Source organism: Bufo bufo, chromosome 6, assembly GCF_905171765.1.
Source record: "Bufo bufo chromosome 6, aBufBuf1.1, whole genome shotgun sequence".
NCBI lineage: Eukaryota > Metazoa > Chordata > Amphibia > Anura > Bufonidae > Bufo > Bufo bufo.
In genome coordinates this window covers 87,541,732-87,567,164 of record NC_053394.1, presented here as the reverse complement: position 1 = coordinate 87,567,164, position 25,433 = coordinate 87,541,732, and the positions used below count along the sequence as shown (strand labels likewise).

Genomic DNA, 25,433 nt, shown 5'->3' with positions numbered 1-25,433 from the left:
GAATATAGTTACGTTAAAACCAAGCACACCATTGTTTTTCGTGTGAAATTACCAATAAGTTTGATGTGTCACATGACCCTCTTCCTATTGAAAAAACAAAAGTTGTATTCAAAATGGCCGACTTAAAAATGGCCGCCATGGTCACCACCCATCTTGAAAAGTTTCCCCCCTCACATATACTAATGTGCCACAAACAGGAAGTTAATATCACCAACCATTCCCATTTTATTAAGGTGTATCCATATAAATGGCCACCCTGTACAGTATATATAAAGCAATGCTCCCACAGTGTACGAGTTAACACAATAGCTGATTACATACGGTACTTTTTTTCTACTTTTTGGAGTAAATTAATAGACTAAAACTAGATCTCCTGTACGGTGAGAAAGACGGACTAAAATGTGCTTAAAATCTGTCCTGTCCTCAGAGCGCCCAGGGTCTGTTCTCAATAGCTTCATATTTATTGCTCAATCAGAAATGATATAAATGATGCTGTTCTGTACTTTGCATACAAAAGACCGATCCAATCCCTCATTGTGTAGCACCAATTAAATGTTTAAGACCCTCGGTATGTCCTCTAATTCAGTTTCTTTTGCTTCAAAAAGGCGGCAAGCTGAGTGCGCAAAGACAGCAAGGATCCAGATGGCACTGCCAGCAGGAAAACCATCGACTCCCGCTGCCAATAATCTGTATGAAGAGTTGGGTGACAGCACTATGTAAGTACTGAATATAAATTGTTTTCCTTACAATTGCATGAATCACTATAATAGTGGAAGCCGCCGCAGATCTGTTATCATAAAAGCGGTCTGGAATCTGTCTTGGTGCGGCGATCTGCGACGCTGAAGAATGTTTTGTTCAGAGGTGTCTATTAAATATGTAAGTAACCAAGCGTTTAATACTGTTGCGTACAGTCTTTTTTCTCTCTGATAACAGATTTAAAAATAAATAAATAAACATCCTTTAACATGTCAAAATGTAATTTCTCAGTTGCCGAACTATATTAAAAATGAATGATGGATCGGTTTCAGTTTTCATCATGAAACGTTTTTTTAAGCTGCGATGCGGGGATTCTGGCATCATAGTTTTATGCATACAAATGGCACTTTTCGGATGCTGATACATTGCTAAAATCCTGAGGTGTACAGACTGAGTCATTGTGTAATAACTGATTTGCTTTCTTATAATATGTAACAACGCTTTTCCAAGCAATTGAACGCAATCATACAATAGGCAGGGTCAAACAATCAATTGATTTGACACTTTCTACAGTAAATAATATATATTGCCAGGTAGTTCAAAACAAGATAAAGTGCAGGAACTCGTCAAATGCCTGAGATAGAGTTTTTTCCCCAATTCTAAAATATAGGATAGTATACCACTTAATGTAAGTTATAAATTGCAATTAGAAGTTACCAAAAAGTCCAGTACCACGGTAATAATAGGAAAAGTGTGTTTCTGCTGGCTTAACAAAAACCATTCATTTGTTAAATTCTACTCCAGCCCTGCTTGTCCTCTAGCCCCCTCTTTGCTTACATGTTTTCAATGTTGGCTTGCCATACTGAAATCTTCACCGAGGCCAAAGTTAATCCAGTAGGTGGCTGCAGAACCATATGTGCTGGAGCAGCAGGGGATTTAAGAGTTAAATGGGGTTTTCCATACATAGTCTAGTACATGACAACCTCTTTGTAAGGGATTGTTCACACGACCGTTGCTCCTCCGTGCCCGTGCTGTGGACCGCAAATTCACTTGAATGGGTCCGCGATCCTTCCGTTCCGCAAAAAGAGCAAGTTCTATCTTTTTTGCGGTGCGGAGGCACGGAACGGAACCCCAGGAAGAACTCCATGGTGCTTCCGTGGGGTTCCGTTCCGTGATTCCGTTCTGCACCGCATCTCCGGATTTGCGGACCTATTCAAGCGAATGGGTCCGCATCCGTGATGCGGAATGCACACGGCCGGTGCCCCATGTATTGCTGACCCGCCATATGCGGGCCGCAATACGGCATTGAAGGGGCAACGGTCGTGTGAATGAGCCCTAACAAAGCTAGAACCAGCCCTGTACCTCACATTGATCCAGAGATCTCCACATTCACTGCTTTCAATTGTTCTGCTCAATTTATTTCAAGCTGACAACGCTGAGCCCTTTCTCAGAGGGTGTTTTCTATCTGCTGCAGCTGGTGGCAGTTGAAGGATGGAACTGAGCATCTACTTCCATCTCAGTGAGCAGGACAGAGAATTTAGAAAACAAATACACAGGTGGCACCATACAGATAGATTTCAATGAACAATTGTGTGCAGTTATGAAAGTATTCAGATCCGGGTGCTGGTTTAAAGTGTAACTGCCATTTCACTACCAAAAAATAAAATTCCTAACATATGTGATGCTAAAGGGAAGATATTCATGGAGCTGCATTTTTTCAGCTAATTTTACCTTTCTGATGTCTGTATTCAGCCCATAGCAACCATATTTCTCTGTGCCTGTATTCCAGCTTCTTCCTAAAATAACCTGTGGTGATGTTTTCCCTTTCTTGAGGCCATCCTGTATTTCCCAAACTTCCCATAAGCCCTTGCTCTCCTCACATGCACTAGCACACAAGCATCATATTTGCAGCCAGATGCCCCCTATACTTTAGTAACACAGCCAAATACTCACCTAGTTCTTCCTAGCAAGCTCCAACACAGCTCTCCCCTCCAGCAGCACAATGTACACTGCCAGATCGTGCTGCTGTGAAGGAAGACAAGCGGTGCCGATTCGCTCCAGCAGCACAATGTACACCGTCAGATCGCGCTGCTGTGAAGGAAGACAAGCGGTGCTGATTCGCTCCAGCAGCACAATGTACACCTTCAGATCGTGCTGCTGTGAAGGAAGACAAGCGGTGCTGATTCGCTCCAGCAGCACAATGTACACCGTCAGATCGCGCTGCTGTGAAGGAAGACAAGTGGTGCTGATTCCCTCCAGCAGCGCGATCTACATTTACACATTGTGCTGCTGTGAAGGAAGACAAGCGCATCCCTGACTCCTTGCAGGCATTAAGGCTGGCAGGAGGAGCCAGTGTCCTACAACACTGTGAACGCGCACCCAGGGCTGAGCTCCTCCTCCCAGAGCTGATCCGTCTCTTGTTTTGAAGATAGAGAAGACGGACTGCACATGGCAACACACTGAGGAGAGGACTGCACAATAGTAAAGTGGCACACATTTGTGGGAGTTTTTATCATGTAAAACAGAAAATGTTAAAAAATTTAAAACACAAATGCACATATACTGTAGGGTACACTATACCATTACAGTATAAAAAAATGAAACGGCAGTTACACTTTAAAAACGGTACAATGATTTTTGTGGGATAATATCTTTAAGAGCGGATCCTAGAAAGTATAAGCTCAGAAAACCCTTTAGGAAGAAAATAAAGGCTACAGCTACAGGACGGCATTGGTATGACCTTGGTCTAATGGCAAAAAAGTATAGGAATGTTTTTGCACCAGCTTTGCCTCATCTGGCAGCTGCAAGTTACTTAAAGGATCACTGAGATTTAGTAAAACTGTCATAGAGACATTTCAAAAGTTTTGATCAGTCTGGATCTGAGTGCTGAGACCACCACGGATCAGTAGAACCAGGAGAGAGAAGCACATGCATATCACACTTTCCAGAGAGAAAAAAGAGAATGATATACATGGCACTACTCTCTCCTTTTCCTGGAGAAAGTTCTGTTTGGTGTGGATACAACATCAGACCTGGCATGAGCTAGGTGGAGAGAATGGAAGTGGTAGTAGCAGTGGCAGTTGATCCTGCTCAGAGGCTTTCCCAGGGTCAACTGCACAGTGGCACACCCTGGTGATGGTCTTCTGCCTGATGGTAGTTTACGGTGCATTTGGTGTTGGTTATGAGCTGTGAGGTGCAAGGGAAGAGATAGTGGTCTGGTGGAGGAGGCAATAATAAGGCCGGCTTGGTGAACAATTAAAATCAACTTTACTGAAGAGACTTGGCAGTTGGTACATACACGTGTTTGCACAAGTAGGCACAGTATTTAAACAACACATAAAACTGTTTCCTAAGCCATCATATAGAAGGAATGGACAGTATGGTGGTCCCCTCCGAAGCCCTGTTCAGATAAGCAGTGCAATCTTCCCAATAAGGCCAAAATGTGCAAATTCTCTCTTTCTGTCTCATTCATTTTCTCTCTCTCTCTGTCACGCTTGTGTGTGGGAGGCAAACACCACATCAAGCATAGGAGGGAAATGGGATACCGGAATAAGGCCTGGAAACTAGGGAAGGAAGATGGACACCTCCTAGAGAAAGCCCTAACTCCAGTCCTGACAGACTACCAGTATGAACAGGCCCAAAAAGTAGGCAAGTTCATACACCTGATACCTAGAATCCTATATCACCCTATAGGACCCTGGAACTAATGTCAATACTGAGTCTACCTGTTCCTCCAAAGAGAAGGACGAACAGAAGTCTCCCTCAGACCTAAAGACAAACAACACGGAAAGGCAACACACACATATATATATAAACAAAATACAAAAGGGAAAGAAAACATTTATCTTCAATGAAGCTTTGGTAGCACCAAGAACTCAGCCAAGCTTGGTCCATGACTGAGCGTCCCCCTTAAGCAACAAAATAACCACACCAACTCTGATTCTCATCCCCAGATGATTGTGGACGTAGCCTAAAATACAATTTGTATGCTTCCCTAAATAAAATGAAATTATCACTTCCCCCAGAGAATCTGTTCAGGAGGGCAACTTTAGACTCGAGACAGGCCTGGTAAACACCACCACCACTAGGACCAGCAGCCTGTGGTCTCTGGATCTGCGAGACGGTCGTGCGGAGGTCAGCTACCTCCAAAGGCAGCCCCTGCAGCTGTCTGGCCAGTGCAGCAATAGGATCCATGGCTGTACTGAAACAAGCAAAAATGATGAGCATAGGAGGGAAAGGGGATACCTATAAAGCCTGAAAACTAGGGAAGTGGATGGAAACCATGGTTACAAAATAAAGGTGAAACCCCAGCAGAAGAATTAACATGGTTATTCAAAGCAAAATCAGCCAATGGAAGAAATTTAACCCATAATTGCTGGTCATCAGCAACATACAACCTCAAGAATTGTTCCACAGACTGATTAAGGCGTTCAGTCTGCCCATTACTCTCAGGGTGGTAGGTGGAGGAAAAAGACAATGAAATTTGACATTTTTGACAGAAGGGCCGCCAGAATTTTGACACAAACTGCACACCCCTGTCAGAAACAATATTTTCCGGGATACCATGTAATCAAACAATTTCTTTCACAAAAATAGATGCCAGGGTTTTGGCATTCGGAAATTTAGACAGGGGAATGAAATGGACCATCTTGCCAAACCTATCGACCACTACCCAAACCACAGTCTTACCCTCCACCGGCGGTAGGTCAGTTATAAAGTCCCTAGAGATATGGGACCAGGGTCTACTGGGAATGGGTAGGGGTCGTAGGTTACCAGCAGGGCGAGTCCTAGGTGTCTTGGACCTGGCACAAACCTCACAGATTGACACGTAGGACTTAATGTCTCAAGTTAGAGTGGGCCACCAATAAGACCTAGAAACCAGATCCTTAGTGCCCTCAAAACCCGGATGTCCACAAAGGGCAGAATCGTAACACTCACCCAACAGCTGTAGACGAAATTGTACAGGAACAAACAACTTATCTGTTGGGGTGGATACCGGTGCCAGATGTTGTTCAGCCTTAATGCGAGCCGAGATATCCTGGGAAAGAGCTGCTATGAAGATATTTGCTGGTAGGATGGATTCAGGTGGTGCCTCAGTAGGTTGAAAAGCATGTAAGCTGCGAGATAATGCGTTTGCCTTCACATTTTTACTTCCCGGCCTGAACGTAATGGAAAAATCAAAACGAGTAAAAAACAGAGCCCATCTGGCTTGACGGTGATTCAACCTCTTAGCAGACTCGAGAAACATAAGGTTTTTATAGTCAGTGATAACAGTAACACAATGCCTTGCCCCCTCCAGAAAATGTCTCCACTCCTCAAATGCCCATTTAATGGCCAGCAGCTCCCTATTCCCTATGTCGTAGTTTCTCTCCGTGGGAGAGAATTTCCTGGAGAAGAAGGCACATGATCTCAGGTTAGTGATGCTAGCAGGACTTTGTGAAAGGACTGCTCCTGCGCCGTCCTCGGACGCATCCACCTCCACAATAAAAGGTCTCTCCTGATCAGGCTGGATCAGAATGGGAGCGCTACTGAATGCCTTTTTTAATGTTTCAAAGGAAGAAATGGCCTCAGTAGACCAATCCTCCAAATCCTCCCCGTTCTTAGTAAGGTCGGTCAACGGTTTTGCAATTACAGAAAAATTCATAATAAATTTACGATAGTAATTGGTGAAACCTAAGAACCGTTGTAAGGCCTTTAAGGATGAAGGCCTTACCATTCTTTAATTGCTAGTACCTTACCAGGATCCATCTTGAAGGCGTGAGGAGTCAGAACATGCCCTAGAAACAGTATCTCCTGTACACCAAAGACACATTTCTCTTGTTTAGCGGATAGCTGATTCTCCCTCAATACCTCTAACACTTGTTTAACATGAGACACATGAGATTCGAAATCAGGAGAGAATATCAAAATGTCGTCAAGATAGACAATAACAAATTTACCTAAGAACTCCCTAAGAATATCTTTCATAAAGTTTTGGAACACAGCTGGGGCATTACTGAGTCCAAAAGGCATCACCTGATATTCAAAGTGTCCTGCCAGAGTATTGACCGCCATCTTCCATTCGTCTCCCTCCTTGATTCGGATTAGATTGTATGCCCCTTTCAGGTCAATCTTGGAAAACCAGGTTGCCCCCAGAACCTGGTTAAATAAATCCGGAATCAAAGGGAGTATCTATTCTGGACAGTGATTTTATTTAATTTCCGGTAATCGATACATGGCCTAAGACCACCATCCTTTTTCTTAACGAAGAAAAACCCCGCTCCCATAGGAGAGACAGAAGGTCTTATATGCCCTTTACCATGGCTCTCCTTAATATAATCTTCCATGGCCTTGCATTCGGGCTTAGAAAGATTATAAATTCACCCCTTAGGAAACTTGGCCCCCTCTACTAGCTCTATGGTGCAATCATAAGGTCTATGGGGGGGTAAAACCTCCGGAGTTGGTGATGAGAATACATCAGAATATTCCCTAACAACTGTGGGCAATGTATCAGACTTTACTGAGACCCCAGCCTGTACCACGGACAAGCATGAGTCACACTTGGGTCCCCATCTCACCAATTCCCCCTTTGGACCAATCTATAGTGGGGTTATGTAATCGGAGCCAAGGCAACCCTAGAACCACCTCAACCGGTAAGTTCTCCAGGACTAAAAGGGAACATCTCTCAGAATGGCATACACCCACGGTTAGAGAAATCTCTGAGGTGCATGACCTCACCGTACCACCAATCAGGGGAGTAGCATCAATAGCCATGACATGGATAGGAGTAGGTAAAGCAAACATTGGAATACCCAATTTCACAGCGTACTCAGAGTCAATAAAGCTGGCCGCTGAGCCAGAATCAATAAAGGCCTTACCCGGCCATTTATTTACCCCCAGAGAAATCATTATAGGTACCAAAAGCTTACATTTAGAAAAATCAGGGTGTACCTGGTCGTTAGGTTGCCTTGCCTTAGGAGACTTCACAGAGAGGACCTTCTTAGGACATTGGTTGATCCAATGATCAGGATCTCCACAGTAAAAGCACTCTCCACGTCTTCTGCGAAGATTCCCTCGGGTCATGCCAACCTGCATAGGTTCCTCGGTGGAGACTTCAGTGTTGTCCCTGGGATAGGCCTCTGGCTGGACCACCATCTGAGAAGAGAACTGTCGTTCCTGCCGTCTCTCTCTAACCCATCGGTCAAGTCGGACAACTAGGGTCATCATGTCCTCTAAGGTTTTTGGGAGTTGATAACTGACTAGAAGATCTATTAAAATATCAGACAGACCAGACCTAAACTGACTCTTAAGGGCTAGTTTGTTCCATCCTGAGGGGACACACCACCTTCTGAATTGGGTGCAATACTCCTCCGCAGGTAGATTGCCCTGAACCAGTGCCTTTAGAGCCGTCTCGGCTACCAGAGCCCTGTCTGGTTCATCATAGAGGGTACCCAGGGCCAGAAAAAAAACCTCCACAGAAGTTAAACAACTGGCACCAGCAGGTAACGAGAATGCCTAGTCCTGGGGATCACCCTGTAGTCGGGAAATGATAATGCCCACGCATTGACTCTTGGGGCCGGAGGACACGGGGCGCAAACAGAAGTAAAGTTTGCAGATCTCTTTAAAGGATAGAAACTTCTTCTGGTCTCCAGAAAAAGGTTCTGGGAGCTTAATCTGGGGCTCAAAATGCGGACTGGAGGCCTGAGGAGTGGAAGAACCTTGTCCTAGCTCAAAAGACCGGAGTTTCTCCCCTAGCTCCTGCACCATCTGCGTCAGGTTAGAGACATGGTCAGTCAGGGTCACCAGAGGATTCATTATACAGTGGTTATTGGGCCTGTTAATCTGTAACGGTCACGTCCACACACACATACACAGGGGGGAGGATAGTGACTACTGCGCTCCACCCTCACCCCTGGCCCTGCCTACTTGCCACACGAGTCCTGATGACAGGGGACAACTGGACGGCAGTCCCTAATTTAGGATACGTGCGGGAAGGACAAACAAGCAAATAACGGATAGTGAACGGACCGGGACAAAACCAAGAGAGCAACGCAGTACAGAGGGATAAGCAAAGAATGGTCAGGAGAAGCCGGGGTCAAATACCAGGAGAGTAGAGAAGCACAACAGGAGTCCGCAAAGAATAGTAAGGTGGAAGCCGAAGTCAAAATACCAGGAGAGATGCGCAGTACAGGAAGAGCAGGCAAAGGATCGTCAGGGAACAGGATCAAGTAAGTATGCAGGTAAACAAATCGCCAGGAAACCTAAATTAACAGGCAACCTGTGGCCAGCAGGCTGTCTGTTAAATACTAGTTAGCTGGGATCATGTGACATGGCCAGTGTCACATGACCCGCACCAGGAAGTACAGCTGAGCACCGAATGCCCAGCTCAGTGCTCAGACCTCGCCTGGTTGCTGGGGGAACTGGGGACGCCGGCCGCGAGGAGACATGTGCGGCCGGTCCGTCCCGCCCCCTATCACCAAGGAGACGAGGACGCTGTGCACGTCCTCGCTCCTGAACAGAAACGAGACGCCGACTGCGCTGAGGAGAGCGAGCGCCCCGGCGTCTCGTGACACATGGCCTGCGTGATCACTTGGTGATGTCATCACACTCACAGCATGTTCTTTGGCGGGTTTTCTTCAATCAAGACGGGAGCGGATGGTCTTTCTGCGATCAAGTGGTCAGGTGAGTATATATTTTTTTTATTTAACCCTGGATAAACCCCTGAGCACTTGAATGTGAGTCTCAGATGCCATGATCAGCATTGACCGTGGCATCTGAGGGGTTAAATGATTGGGGTGGTGTGATAGCCGCTTCCCTGTCATTGTGCCTGCTAAATACAATGGAAGGTGATTTGTGACAAAGTAATTCTTAACGAATCTAATATCTTGACGAAGTTCGACAAAGCTGCCAAATAGAATTTTTTCAAAACTTCACTCATCTCTAATACTAGAGATTCTAGGACAGTCTGTAGTTTGCAGTCCATCAACAGAATGCATGCTGCTGTGCGTAATATCCTGAACTTTACACTGATTCATCCTGCACGCTGCTGACTATATTCAGAATAACTCTGAAGTAGTCCAAATATAGCAACGTTTTCTGGGAATTTCAAATCTGATACCGATGCCTTGAGAACCTGTCAGTACAATATACTTTTTTTTCAGAACAATTTTCAATTCATTGCCAAAAAAACACGTTATAGGTTCTCAAAAAAACAGAAACAAATCTCTTTAAAAAATATCATCTGTAGTTTGTACAGATAGTCTGATCATGTATGTTTTGCTCCATTTCCTTTTAATAATAGAAGTGCATTTTTATGCAAGTGGCGGCTGTAATGACAGTGAGCTGTGATAGCACAGCTACATGATAGCTGCATCTGAGAGTAATAATATAGTGTAAAATGAGCAGAAAAAATATTAAATCATACTTACTGCGCACGGGGTTTCGGTCGAGATTTTTATTCAAGATGGCCTGTTGCAAGCAAATGGAGGAGGTAAGTATGATTTTTTTGTTTTTTACACTATTTCAGTTTAAATCGATTCACTACCACGAAGCAATTCAGCTTTGCAACAAATCAAATTTATCCTGAAATTCGGTTTGAATTCCACTTCGTTGGATTTGATTCGCTCATCTCTAATTATTATATTTGTACAGTATCAAAAATAAAAGCGAAGGCACTGATATCCGGGCTACTCCTTCCCATCTGTATGACCGGTAACCACAGTGGAATATACCCCATTAATTAGTATGGCAACGAGAAGACAAGTAGACATCACTAATAACTGCTGTTATAAGCCAGTCACCCTGTGCCCTCATATAATAGCACTTTGAAGCTTTTAAGACTTTGTTTTAAGAAGAGTCATGATTGATTTTCCCCAAGAAACATTTCTTTAAGTGACATACCGTGGCCAAGTCCACTCATTACATATAGACTCTACACATTCTTTACAATGACCTGCAGTAAATTGATTTGAATGAATGATGAAAGCTAGAATGTACATGCCCAAATTCTGAATGCTGTTCTCCTCCGCACATTCTCTCACTGTGGTATTGGGCACCTGGGGAATCAAATGAAACTTCTATGCATTGAATATAAAACAAGCCTACAGGCTCCCTTTCAAACGAAGCTTAGTATTACACGAGACAAGAAGAAAAAGCACTTGTTTTTCCCCTCTTTTTTTGGCTATGTGAACTTTTGTAGCAGATCTAATGAGGTCTAATGAATGACAGCAAGTCCTTTTTTATCCAGTGTTTGAAGTGCAGCATTTGGAGCTACACCTCTGGAACTGGGAAGGAATTTAAAGTATATCTATTTTAAATTGCAATTCAGACCCTGTAGAATCATGGCTGCACATTTGGGAGCTCAGGATTACTGCTGAGTTTGGAATGGTGAGACTGTAATGGGAAAAGAGGGGGCAGGAGGCTAATTGGCCATCATTTTGTTTTAGATTTCAAAGCACAAGTTTGGTACTGTCTCAGAAATGAAAGAACATCAAGATATGACCTACTTAGAAATGTCAGGTGTATTACCTCCTGGAGGAAAGGAATACTTTATGACCAAAATGTAGACAAAATACATGAATTAGAAAAAAAAGTTCTAACCTTTCAATTTAAGTCTAAAGCTAGTTACACACTAGCGTTCGGATGGCTCTGTATTTTGGCATTGCCCGATGGTTGAATGTTACCGTCCGACCCCATTAACTATAATGGGGACCGGCGGAGATCTAGCTGCAACCTGACAAATATGAAAACTGCTTCTGGAACAGCCTGCTGGATTCCTAGCTCTAAGGATTGTAATACACCAGCAGATTATCTGACCAATATCTGTCCAATCAGACCAATAGTTGGTGTTTATAACAAGATCCGTGTGTGTAATTGGCCAGCTGACCAAAGTTTGGTCATAGAATCTGTCAGGTAACCTGTTGGTGTAATACAGCCCTTAGTCTTTCTGGCACGATCATTATCTGCTTAATAAATGGTAAATAAATACAGGACTTGATTGTCCAGGACTGTACAAAAGTAGTGCTGGATTATCAGCAAAGGCTCTTTTACATGGGCTGCTTGTCAGGGTAATTATTGGGAACCAGCTCTCCCTATAAATGGCCTATATAAATGTTCCATTAATCACCGATGAAAGAGAAAAAAACTATTTTATTTCTTTATTGGAGCACATTAAATCATTGTTTGCTGGCAGTTCTGTGTAAACAGGAAGATGCTGCCCACAAACAATAATTTCTATGGGGAAGAGCCATCACTATTATGATCACTCATTCCCATATAGAGGGGATCATTGTTGCTTAATGATAGGCAGTTCTCAGGAATTAAAAGTTTCTTCTGGATAATTGCGTCTTCCGTCTACCAGTATAAAAGAGCAGTAAATCCCATATTGTATGGCACCGGTCCTCAGTCAAAAAAGGCTGATCGATATGATCCTAGCTACACAGCCGGTGTTGAGGTCTCTACAGCAGAAATATAAAATCTGCAGTTCATGTCATAAAACTAACAGAGCCTTGGTAAAAATTTGTTTCCATTGTTCTGGTTTAAATAGTCACTGTACTATCAAAAACCTTTGCATAAATCAATATTATAGGAGAATATAAAAAACTTTGTAATATAGCACAGAATTTTTTTTTTTTTTCCACTAGCAGCTCACTTCACTTCTCACCTCTGTATAGACTTATATTTTCCTATTTAGCAGTATGGTAGGCGGACATGAGGCAATTGTACGGTGACATGTCACCCTGTTGCAGCACTACCCACACTTCAAAGGAGCTGTGCTTCAGTAACCAGTCCTATCCACTGCACAATGGACAGAGCTGTGCAGTTCGGACACTAAGTTTCTGTATCGGTGCTACTGCAGAACATCTTCAGGGGTGTAGGGTGTCAGACTCTCGAGGATCAGGTAGTGATGGATAGCCCAGTATTTGTAAAGCATTGGCCAACCCCTTTAAGATTTTTCTTAATGCTTCTATAATATTTTTATATACCTTTGCACTGCATATGTTTGGATTCACTTTACTTTGCTATTGAACTACTTGTTCTTTTTGGAACTGTTCATAAAAAAGAGCAATTATGTGGCTTTTACATACAAGTTTTTTTATTTGAAATTAGGGGAGGAATAAAGGTCAGATACATTCTTGAAAGCCACTTCAAGAAAACAGAGGTTGTTTTGTTAGTGAAGTATGTGAATGGAAATTTAATAACCTTTAATTAGGGTTGTCTCACTTCAAAGTCAATACAAGGCACTTCTTAATGTACTGTGATTGTCCATATTGCCTCTTTTGCTGTTTTGATTCATTTTTCCATTACATTATACACTGCTCATTTCCCTGGTTACGGCCAACCTGTAATCAGGCAACAGTGGACATGCTTGCACACTATAGGCTTTTATTCATTTTTTTCATCACATTATACACTGCTCATTTCCCTGGTTATGAACACCCTGTAATCCGGCAGCAGTGGACATGCTTGCACACTATAGGAAAAAGTGACAGCCTGTGCACTCTAGCACTATCTCTGCCACAAGACAGGCTGGCTCCTTTTCCATAGTGTGCAAGCACGACCACCACTGCTGGATCGCAAGGTGGCCGTAACCATGATGGGAATGGTCATGTGATGAGAAAAATGAATCAAGTCAGCAAAGGAGGCAACATGGACAATCACAATACATTAGGAAATGCCTTGTATCAAAGGGCACCTTTCAACAGATTTGTACCTATGAAACTGGCTGACCTGTTGCACACCTGGCAGCTGAAGGCACCTGTGTTGGTCTCATCTTCAAAAATAAATGTTTTGATATATGCAAATGAGCCACTAGGAGCAAAGGGGTCATTGCTATTACACCTAGAGGCTCTGCTCTCTCTGCAACTGCCGTGCCCTCTGCACTTTAATGTGCTCACTGCCTGGCCCCGTCAATTAAAATGCCCATGCAGTCCACCAAACCTCTATCCCTGTGCTCCTGTTCACACACTCATGTACAGAAATTCACTTTGATATGAACCGGGTATGTTACCTGATTTTCTTCTACACAGCCTGCACTACTCCACCATATTTATCTGCATACTCTTTATGCTGTAATCTTGTTTAGGCAAACCTGTCCTACTGTATCTGTCACTTTTGTTTGTCTTTTTTTTATATTTTTATGAGTATTAATGTATTCATCTGCCTTTTATCACATTGAACTCAACGGCACTATTAAAGCATTATGTTTTCTGGTTTTCTGCTGTTTGTGCGTTACTTATTGTTTTAACTTTTGTTTTTTTCTCTCGTTCACTGCATGCTCAGGTTTCAGTAAGTAGACTGATATGCTGTAGATTACTGTGATTGCCTTAAATCTGTGTCATGTTTGTAGTCATAGTTATGGGGTCTTGAAAAAAAGCAAGATAGGGAGTCATTTATCATTCTGAAATACGCCAAAATAAGGCATATTTCAGGCGCAGATTGCGGCGCAACAGCTAGTTGTGCCGCAATCTGCATCTTCGCCCCGCTCATGCCACGCTGTGGAAGGGGATGGGCCCGTAAGCCCGTCTGATTTACCATTTTCAATGCCTGTTTTAGGCATAGAAAAAGGTCTATTTGTAAGAGTGGTTTTCCACTTTAAAAATAAATTACAAAAGTTATTCTTTTGTAATAACTTTGCGAATAACTTATTTTGGCTCATTGGAGCCCATACATTCTAATACTGTACGGAGACGAATCTCCGTCCAGTATTATCACGAACTTTTAAATGAATGGACTTTGGATGAATCATCCGAAGCTCGCTTTGCTCAACTCTAATGCTGACAGGTGCACTTTAAATTCAGTTACAAATCCTTGTATGAGATAGACAATTGATAATATTTCAGTTCAGATTATGATAAAATTATGATATGAGAAAATTAAGATAACTTCAATCTATAACAATTCAGTCAAAATCTATGACATTTACCAAATAAAAGATATACAAGCTATATACTACAGGCTTTGTTATTTACTCTGATCTTGGAATACAAATTCTCATCAATCTCATTCTATAAAAGTAGATTTTCATCATATTAGGTGGATGAAGAAGGCCCCCTGCTGTTGACCAATAGCTGCCTTCTAAGTGTGAAGAACATTATTGATCCATATAAAAAGCCCTTGATGCGCGGGCAGAAGATAAAACTCAAAATGATATCAGTGCTGTGACTCACAGCATTTTAATATGGTTTGCAAGCAAATGTACTAAAGATGGAAAAAATCCTGTTTTTATAGATGCAACAATTGTTAACTTGTTGTGACTGTGAGTTCAGCACTGGATTTCAATGTTTTTGAAGTGTAATTATGTGATTAGCACCAGGTATTTACGAGCAGCTTGTCTGCACATTTGGTATTTTGAATAGACAAGCTATCACGTACAAATCTTAATCATAATTAAATTAATTCATAGTGAGCCAATATGTAAATGCGGCCCATCGATTTCATAGGAAAATAAAAAACTAAATGTTCAATGATGTTGCTAAATTAATGTTAGAGCTCATGAAAAGCAATATTTTCACGCAACGGTAGGGGATGTGGCAGTCCAATAGCAGAAGCCACTGAAGCCACTCCTGCATTTCCCGCTTTTGTATGCAAATTGTAGTCAGGTAGACAAAGTAGGAGATTTATCAAGACTAGCATTTACAACTCCTTATATACCTTGCGCCACCAGAGGATGCACTTAATTTATGACAAAATTCCTCATAAATTAAGCAAAGTCCATGATCTTGGAATGAAATCTACGCCAGATTTTACCTGGCTTAGATTTCAGTCATATTTTAAACCAGAAAACTGCCATAAATGATGATAAAACATCCCACACTGTGCCCCATCAAGCCCCTTTTTCAGAAACTGAGGAGGGCTTCAGTAAAATGCCATTTGTTCAAAAAAATGTATGCAACTGGCATTCTGAAGTTACCAACCCAGAGTTTGTGATTTATTTATTTTTTTTAACAGCAGAAAACTGGTGGATGGGTATGATGAGTATCCCCCAAGAGTCCAAGAATTGTTCAGATTCTGTTGAAGCATAACAGTTTTTTCTTTCTAAAGATGACTTTGGAAATTCTTGGGTCATGTTAAAATTTCCTGAATTCTGTTAGGATTTAGGCAGAGATTTCAAGGCTAAATCTTGACACAATATGGGGTAGATTTATAAAAACTGGTGTTATGGTGTTGACAACAACAGCCAATCAGATTCCATCTTTCATTTTTAAAGGTTCCTCTGGAAAATAAAAAGTGAAATGTGATTGGTTACTGTGGGCAAATAAGACAGTTTACCCCTACACCAGTTTGATAAATCACCCTCTATGTCTTTCACTAAGTTTTTATGTTCTAGAACAGGGATCAGCAACCACCGGCACTTCAGATGTGCTGAAACTACAACTCCCAGAATCCCCTGCTCTAGAATATCTGTAAATTAGCTCCATTAAAATGGGGCCATTCATGTGCCATGTAAAATTTGACTGACTGTTAAGCTCCATCCCCCCTATCTACCCATTACTTAGATGGACAAGCCATTTTGCATTCCTTGCGAGAATTTTTTATTTCTTTTTAACTAGGCCATTTACCCTCCTTTCTGACCAGGCACATTTTCTATTTTTTTAGTACATGTATCTTTGAAAGCCATAACTTTTTTTTCTTTTTGGTTATGCAAATAATGTTGCCTTATAGCCAGAAAATGTTAAAAGGGAAAAAGTCTTCTTTTCAAATTTTAAAGATTTTGTTTCTTAATAGCACAACATGCAACTAAAGTATTTGCCTTTCTATAAGAGTCGTTTTGATATATTGGATATACGAGTTATGGTCGCCAGGGCAAGAAGCTGTGGTGGCCTTATTTTTTACTTTTATTTTCTTACACTTTATGGTGATTTATCCTGTAAGGTGACCTAGTAGTAGCCCAGTTAAAGGAGAATATGGCCCCTGAGAGGTTGTAAAGGGCTATACAACATTAATGCAGAGCTGATATGGGTTTAGCTTGAACAGACTGGGACCAGAGCAGGAAGTATGTCGTTGAGTGCCGTATATACTGCTGTCACTAACAGTGGGCTCCACACTCCTATAGCTGCATGATTAGTGTGTAGCTGTGATCTTGGCAAGAATGTTATAAAACATCTGTGCAGATGTTATAAAACATCTTTATGTCCCGACAAGCCCTTCTTGCTCTACTAGAATGACTGCCAGGATGTATACAGGTGGTCGGGAACTGGGAAACAAAAGGCAGATTACTTGTACAGATGCTTTTTGCAAGAACCCCTTGTCTGTCTTGTCTGTAGCACACTAGATAATAGTAAATAGATATACATTAGACTTCTTTTTCATGTTCACCCCTTAGCCTTACTTTTGGTTATCTTCTTTTCTTTCAAAGTCTTTTTCTTCTCTACCATTTTCAACAAAGCAGGGGAAAAAAATCCGTTTTGCAAGAAGGTGACCGACAAAGGCTCATAAGCAATATGGCTTCCCGTGCCATTGAAGCTCACAAACAGTCTTGTATAAGTGGATGTTTAAACAATAACCTTCCAAAGTCATCAAGTAATATTACCTTTCTTTCTGATACAAACCCGCTAACTACTCAGAACCCTTTATATATAGAAGGTGGAAGCCAGAGCTCTGTTAATCTCGGGTTACTGTGGAAAAATAAATTTGCTTTAGACAAGTCTTCACCTCGAAGAAGACTGCTAAAAGATCCAACAGGCAAAGGCAGTTTAAAAGGACTGCATCGTTCTTGGACACTTCCTTCACGGTTTGTCAAGAAAAATATTTACGAAGTACTTGAGAGTCCTGTTATTATGGATCCAGTTCAGTATCAAGCAGGGTGTGGAACAGACGAAGCCTTGAAAAACAAAGAATATTTTAAAACATCACTAGACACCTCCACAAATGGTAAACTAAGTGTGAAGGAACAGGCGAGGCAGTTCGAACAAAATGCATTTGGTGATCTGAAGACAGGAAAACTTTGGGAATTTAAAGAAATACAATTGTCATGTAATAATGATGATTGCACAGACAAAAATGTGCAACCTTTGACAGAAATTGATCAGGCATGTCATTCTTCATCACTGACACATAATTCACACATGGCTTCAACATCCCAAATGTCCCTTTTTCCTTCCATTCTAGTCACTCCCTCAGAATTACCTGAAGAAATCTCTCCTCCACCAACACGAAAGCCAACACCACCATTATTCAGAAAAAATACAACAGCTTGCCATGAATTTCAAACTGCTGAATGTGAACAGGTGATTCCAGATATTATTCCTGATCCACCAAATATTCCTCCTCCATCTCCACCACCTAAAAAATCTCAGTCACAATCCCCCATACAATCCTCACTTCATCTTTCTGTCCCGACAAGCCCTTCTTGCTCTACACCTCCGCCTCCACCCCTTCCTGCTCCATCTCTCCCACCTTCATTTTCGCCATTTCCCAATTTGCCAACTCCACCACCACTTCCAGAGAAGCTTCTCTCTCCAAGCCAATCTTACCCATCTATAGCTACAATATCCCCTCTACCATTAAGCAGTGCCAGGGAAAAGCTTATACCAATAAAAATGCCACCACCGGAAGCCTCCCATTCAGATGCTGGCCCCAGACGAGAATTAAAGGGAATTCTTAAAACTTTACATAACTTAGCAGATATTGAAAAATCTGTAGCTAACATGTATAGTCAAATTGACAAAGGAAATGCATTATCAAAGCAAGGAACCAAACCAAAATCACCTGTACCAACAGACATTCAAAATGCAGACAATGTATCTATGCATGAAAGGCTTAATGGAAACCTAAGTTGCGTTGTTGGGGAGTTAGAAAAAAGATTTCCTTCTCAATCCACAGCACTGTAAAATTAAACTGGGACTTTGCTGCACTCAACAAATTATTTGAAATAAATGAAGGATGGGTAGGAGCACAGACATCCCTGTGTAGTCAGACAGGCAAATCAATGATTTACAAAACATGCACTCAATTGTAGACCTTTCACAGCATAAGAGGGACAGAGTGCAAGAACAGAGCAAAAAACAATGTGTATGATAAAGTAGCCCAAAAGCCACTTTTCATCTAACTTAACTGCACTGTGAAATTTGATGACATTAATCTAATTAAAATTAAGTTTTTTTTCTAAACTGACAGGAATGTTAAATAAATATTTATTCTCTCTTATATTCAAGTCTACTTCAATTGCTGCAGATTATATTATAAAGAAATGAAACAAAATTATCTTAAAGGGGTTGTGAAAGAATAGGGGTTTTTGCTTACTTACTAGTGTTGAGAGAACTTGCAATTTGCAAGTTTGGCGTTCGGGTTATCTAAGAATTCCGTAATCAATTCTGTTACCATGGACCATAATGGAATTATATGATGGCATGCACCACGGAAGTGTATAAGAGGCATTCCATAATGCATTTTGTTATAATAGAAGTCAGCATAGACTTACAGAATACAGATTGCCTCTTATAGGCTTTCATGGTACATGTCATCATAGTATTCTGTTATGGTTTGTGGTAATGGAATCCATTACGGAATTCTTAGATAACCCAAACACTGAACTTGCAAATCACAAGTTCACACAAAACTATTTCCCTGCTGTTTTCCAGCACAACACTACACTCCTCCTCCAGGCCTGGGATGCTCCTCTGGGGTCCTAGGATGTCAACTTTCGGTTTGACATAGCCACAGCCAAACAGACATTGAGGGTGCCCAGAGGAGCCTCACATGCCTGGTGGAGAAAGAGCGGGGATCCGGTACCGAGAAGCAGATAAGTAATGCTTCCTTTACAGGTCTGGCCAAGTGTGTGTGTGTGGACTGGAGAGTTGCCAACCCATGCCCCCCCACCCACACACACATATTCTTGAACAACCTCTTTAAGTTCTAAAAACAATGCAAACAGATCGGTCACAACACTGTGATTTTTCTTCAATGATTTATTTGAATGCACCAGTCCTGAGTGGAAAAAATAGATAAAGATAGAACATGGTAAGATTTATTTCCTAAATGGATAGATGATCAGTGAAAAACAATGCTTGTGTGCATATACTGATTGAAATATGTGTGTTCTGTCCAGATGCTTTCCATTGTAAAAAGGAATACATCAGAATAAAAGCATTGCCAATGTGAAATTAGGCTGAAAAGTTAACATATGAAATGCATAAAAAACAACTAAAGAAACTCTAGGTATCTTCTCTAGGTATCTGAGGAGAACAACCATGTCTTACATTTTTCACTTCCTCACTATTTTGTGTCTGGCAGTAAGACAACTGGCCTTTTTTGTGGGGACAAAATTATTTTTAACCCCACACCTACTGGCCAAGCCCTGCCATCTCATATATTCCCTAGCTGAAAATGGGAGAGGTCAACAAGAAATTATGTTCTAGCGAGGGTCATACGAACCCCTAGAACATATCTCAGGCAAGCAACACAAGGCAAGCAATAAGACAACATACGGTAGCAAGGACCAACATGAATACTTTATTCACAGAGATACAGACATGGCAGGAAACTGAACCAGCAGGTAAGGGACCAGTGGCAGGTAATATCACTGGACCAAGTGCACCGGTTTGACTTGGGGCCAAACCTAGAGGGCAGAGACTCAATTACTCCCATTCTTCAAAGAGCCCCTGATGGTGGAGATGAACTTAGCTGAGGGCTCACTGGTCGCACCTCCAGGATGTTCCCAGTGCACTTGGCGACTTACATGCAGAGACTGATGGTGCAAGCACCAGAAGTCCACACAATCTTGAGAAGGACTGGAACCCAGACACACAAACTGGAACCCAAACAACCACACAGGACACAGTTCAGACAAGACATAACCTGAACCAGTAAATAAGCAGATGTCTGGACCCCATGCGGATCGAATGCATGGCAGTCACAAACAGAGCTGCTCAAACAGGCAGATGTCTGGACCCCATGTGGAACGGATGCATGTCAGTCACAGGCAAAGCTACACACATAAACTACATTTCCTCCCTCCAGAGGACCCAGGAGCCCTCTCACCAAAGACAAAGACTTGGACTAGCAGATGCCTGTTCCCCATGCAGTTAGTCCATGGGCGAACAGACAGCTGCACCACAAGACATAGAAACAGACTAGCAGATTCCTATTCCCCTTGCAGAGTTAGTCCAAGAGCGAACAGACAGAACAAGACAAATTGACCTTGATGGCTCACTAGGTGACCACATAGACAGGGAAGATGGAATATCCCTAGGTCAGGTGCATAGCTGCAGCAGATTGACCCCCAAACCCACAGCTCACAGATATATAAAGAGGTAATCTAACACCTAACAGAAACACCCACACCAGATCATTAACTCCACCATAACTGAGACAACAGGGAGGGCAGCATGCATACACAAGTAGCAGTTCATACACAGGCTGACAACCAGCCTACAACCAGCCTACACAGAATCCACCATATCCAGTACACCAGAGCTACAAACTTGAGCAAAACAGCAACCTGTGTCACAATGAACCACACTGTGGCATGTTTTTTAGAAGATATTTTTCAGAATATGTTACAGTTAATGTTAAGTGAATTAAAGTTAATGAATTTGAGGGCACATTTGATTCTCCCCAAAGCCAAATTTCCTCGTGCTTCATGGTAATGAATACATTTTCCGTAAAATTGCAGTAAAACAAAAACAATTCATACTCGCCTCATCCATTTGTGGTCATCTTGATTGATGATCCCACACGAAATCTCATGCACCACGTCAGCCAGCGTGATAACATCATTACGCACCACGTTAGATTTTGCGTTGGATCTTCAAGCAAGATGGCTGTGGTGGGCTCTTTTAAATGCTGCGATCAGTGATGAATGTGGCATCTGAGGGATTCAGTGACAGGGGACGGTGGAGGGATTCAGTGACTGAGTCATTGCCCCAGCTACTCAGAAAGAAATGTGCTTCATAATGAAGTAATTTCTTCGCGAAATTTGGCAAAGCAGCCAAATTGAAGTTTTAAGAACTTCTCTCATCTCTAATTATAGTATCAGAAATAGTAAGTTGAGGAATCAGTATGTAGAAGACAGGATCCTCTTTAAAGTCCTGTACAGTAAATGTAGTACACAGTAAAAACAAAATGGAGCTACCCTTATCTGGCAGCCAAAGAAACATCTAGTCCTGGTGATGGTTGAGAACAGTATAGTACATTCACTGCATAACACTCCACTGCAGAGGCCCTACTAGAGCAATCAACTGATTAGTCAGTGCCTACACCTCAGTAATATAGTGCCTGATGACTGACTTTACAAAGTACTGATTCTTATGTGCCTTTTCAATGAAAAAAATGCCCTTTGGCTGGATCGCCCAGTCAATCTTATCATCCCCAGATTAGTACTGTCTATGAATGTGGTTTTAAGATATTATGGGCAGGAAAGTATTGTGACCTGAGACTATGGTAATCTTAATATGTGGGTTAGTCACATAGAAAGCGTTTACACCATAGGGTAAGTACATTCTATACCATACAGTGAATTTACAGTACTCAGGATGCTTTGCTTGTCTGGTTATGCTGCTATAGGCACAACTCTATCAATTGCTGATTAAGAAAAATAGTAAAGTCCAGCTGCAGCCATGTCCATTCAACCCACCACTAGCCCACCTAACTGGGTGTGAAGAACAGGGGTTTGGATTACCAATACCCAATAGGACTTCATCTGGGCATAAATGGACCATCCAGGACTCTGGCTTCTTGATAATGTTTTCATTATTATAAGTCTTAAAAGTAATGCATTTTGGGGCTTGAGAATGCTTTTTGTCAGCTTTAAATACGTCAATAATAACATTAATTTAATTTAAATAAGTAAATTAAATTTATTATTGTCTTATACAAACCTAATGAAGGGACGTAATCAAGCCCCAAAATTGGTTATTTTTTGAGACTTGTAATAAAGTAAAAATTATAAAGAAGCCAGCCAGAGTGCTGGATGGTCCACTTATGCCCCGATGAAAATCCATTGTGGTATTACTAATCCAAACCCCTTTTCTTTCTGGGCTTTGTGACTTGAATGTTTACTGTACACAGGGGCATGTACAGATTTAGTAGGAGTCCAAAGCAATAATGAAAAACGAAAGTTGTGCTTTATTCACTAACTTTACCTGAGTTATACTTTAAAGAAAGTGGACAAGTGTTTTATAAATATAGTGCTCATTCTGAACACCATATAATATATTTACACTACAAAACTAGCATAAATAAATTGATAAATCTCCTCTGTACAGCTCTATGTGTTTCTCTTCAGTGTGGGATAAAACTGTCAGAAACCACCACTAGGGGAAACTCAAATCCTAATATTTTATGCAGCTGCCATTAACCTCAATGGCAGCTATAAAAAAAATCTTTGCACTGAGATCCCCTTTAGTGATGGCTGAGAAAAATACACTGCATTTAGGTTGGAACAGAAGAAGTAGTTCAGAGTTAGGCCTCTTCCACCAAAGCTCCATTGCATTCTTGCAGTCTGCCTCCATGGTAAGTACAGACTATGCATGATATATTATTACTACTATTATTATTATTAGTAGTAGTAGTAGTATCAGTAATATAATTTAGAACATTTCTGACTTTCTTCTGCTTCTGGAAAAGTTGTGGCTAGAGTTTTATCCTCAATGAAATATACATGTGTAAATGTGATAGTCAGAACCTTATGCCACAGCTAAATTACTTTTCAATGACTACATGGCACACCTACTATTGGGTTTGGTCCCACTTACCTAACATGTTACAGTCCAGAAAATAAAGTACTGGAGGCAGCACTCTAATATAAAGCATATATATTCCCGTTAATACAAATATACAGTAGTAAAACTGACTAGTATACAGTATAATAGTAGTATATACTGTATACTACTTTGCTTCTATGGTCCCTACTGCTCTCCTCTTCCTGTCTTGGATCAAGATAGCAGAGATGCTCAATCAGAACTGGCAGATCAGAACTAAGACTGGTGTTAGATAGAGCAGGCTTTTTCCTGGCATTTTAACACCTTGACAGAAGAGAACAGTCATGTTATAGGTATATGCTGAAGACCATTGTTGAATGAACAGCACCTTCAAGTGGATTTGTTTCTACAGCAAAACACAACCCGAGTTCCTTGTTATGAGTAGGAAATGTTGGATACTGTGGGTATAGGCTACATCCCAACTAAAATATTTCTCCCATGTGTCATAACTAGAGATGAGCGAATTTCTCAAAAATTTGATTCGGCCGTTTCGCCGAATAAAAAAAAAAAATTGACTCGATCCAAATTTATTTGTAGCGAATCGCGTTAAAAAAACAGCTATTTACTGTCTGCAGAGAGCCTGCATAGTGGTGAGCACTTTGCCTTGCAGTAACACGCATAGAGAGTCTGCTGTGGTAGTGAAATTATACTGGGAGTCATAACACGCACATGACAGTTGTCGCTCTTAGAATCACTGCACACTTCACTTATTTGGGCAGTTACGGTCCAAAAATTGAGCAAGTAACTCAAGTGTGAACTCAGCCTTACAGGTCAATGTTAGCGCCAAGAAGAAGCGCACTCCTTTTACACTGTCGTCAGCTGATTCCACATAGATGTCTGCAGAACCTGTTGTATTAAACGCTTATACAAGTAAAGCCCCCCAACAGAGTGGAGAGGGTGTCAGCAGTAAGTTTGTGTTGACATCACTGATTATTTTGCCCTTCCTATGATCTGTCAGAACAATAACCCGGAAAAAAAATGATCCTGTCTGTTGAGCATCCGCCTTCACTCGGTCAACATTTGGTCAGTAATCTACTAGTATTGCTAAAGCAAAAAAAAACAGGAGTGGATCCAAAGCAGAGATGACACGTGAATGGAATATTTACATGTCTTCTGTGTTTTGTACCAACTCCTGCTTTTGGCTACCTAATCATAAGCCAATTCTGATGCAAAATAGGGACCATGTTATACAGGCTTTATAGCTGCTACATAGACAGGATTCATTGTGCATCTTATTTTTCCTTCCTTGTGACAGATCAGAAGAATCAAATAAATGATGATGTCAACCATGCTAAAAAAAAAAGGCAAAATAGTGGCCCAGTCATGGAGTGAGGAGGGTGGGAACAGCATGAGAAGTCTACAGAGTGGCCCAGTGACATAGTGGTGAGGTGGAAGCAGCATGACGAGACCACAGAGTGGCAAGGTGACATAGTGTGGAGGTGGCAGCAGCATGAGGAGAACACAGAGTGGTGATGTGGCAGCAGCACAAGGAGACAACAGAGTGGTGAAGTGGCAGCAGCATGAAGAAACTACAGAGTGGCCCAATGACAGTGTTGAGGAAGCTGAAGCATGAGGAGACCACAAAGTGGTGGGTGAAGTGGCAGCAGCATGGGGAGACCATAGAGTGGCCAAGTGACATAGTGTTGAGGTGGCAGCAGCAGCATGAGGAGACCACAGACTGGCCCAGTGGCAAAGTGTGGAAGTGGCAGTAGCAGCATTAGAAAGCCACAGACTGGCAAGGTGACATAGTGTGGGGGAGGCAGCAGCAGCATGAGGAGACCACAGAGTGGCCCTGAGACAGAGTTCTGAGGCACCAGCAGCATGATGAGACCACAGAGTGGCCCGGTGACAGAGTTGTGAGTTGGCAGCAGCATGAGGAAACACAGACTGGCAAGGTGACATAGTGTGGAGGTGGCAGCAGCAGCATGAGGAGGCCACAGAGTGGCACAATGACATAGTGCTGCGGTAGCAGTAGCATGAGGAGACCACATAGTGGTGATTTGGCAGCAGTATGAGAAGACCACAGAGTCGCACAGTGACAGAGTGTAGAGGGGGCAG

General features: G+C 41.9%; 1 protein-coding gene across 1 annotated transcript in view; it reads left to right on the top strand.

Moving 5' to 3' along the window:
• Positions 1–25,433, top strand: part of PCDH15 (protocadherin related 15) — a 1,608,479-nt gene that overhangs the window by 1,489,312 nt on the left and 93,734 nt on the right. The window contains exon 31 of the mRNA XM_040438316.1: positions 606–716. Within this exon, the coding sequence (XP_040294250.1) occupies positions 606–716 (111 nt within the window). The remainder of the gene's footprint in view (positions 1–605; positions 717–25,433) is intronic.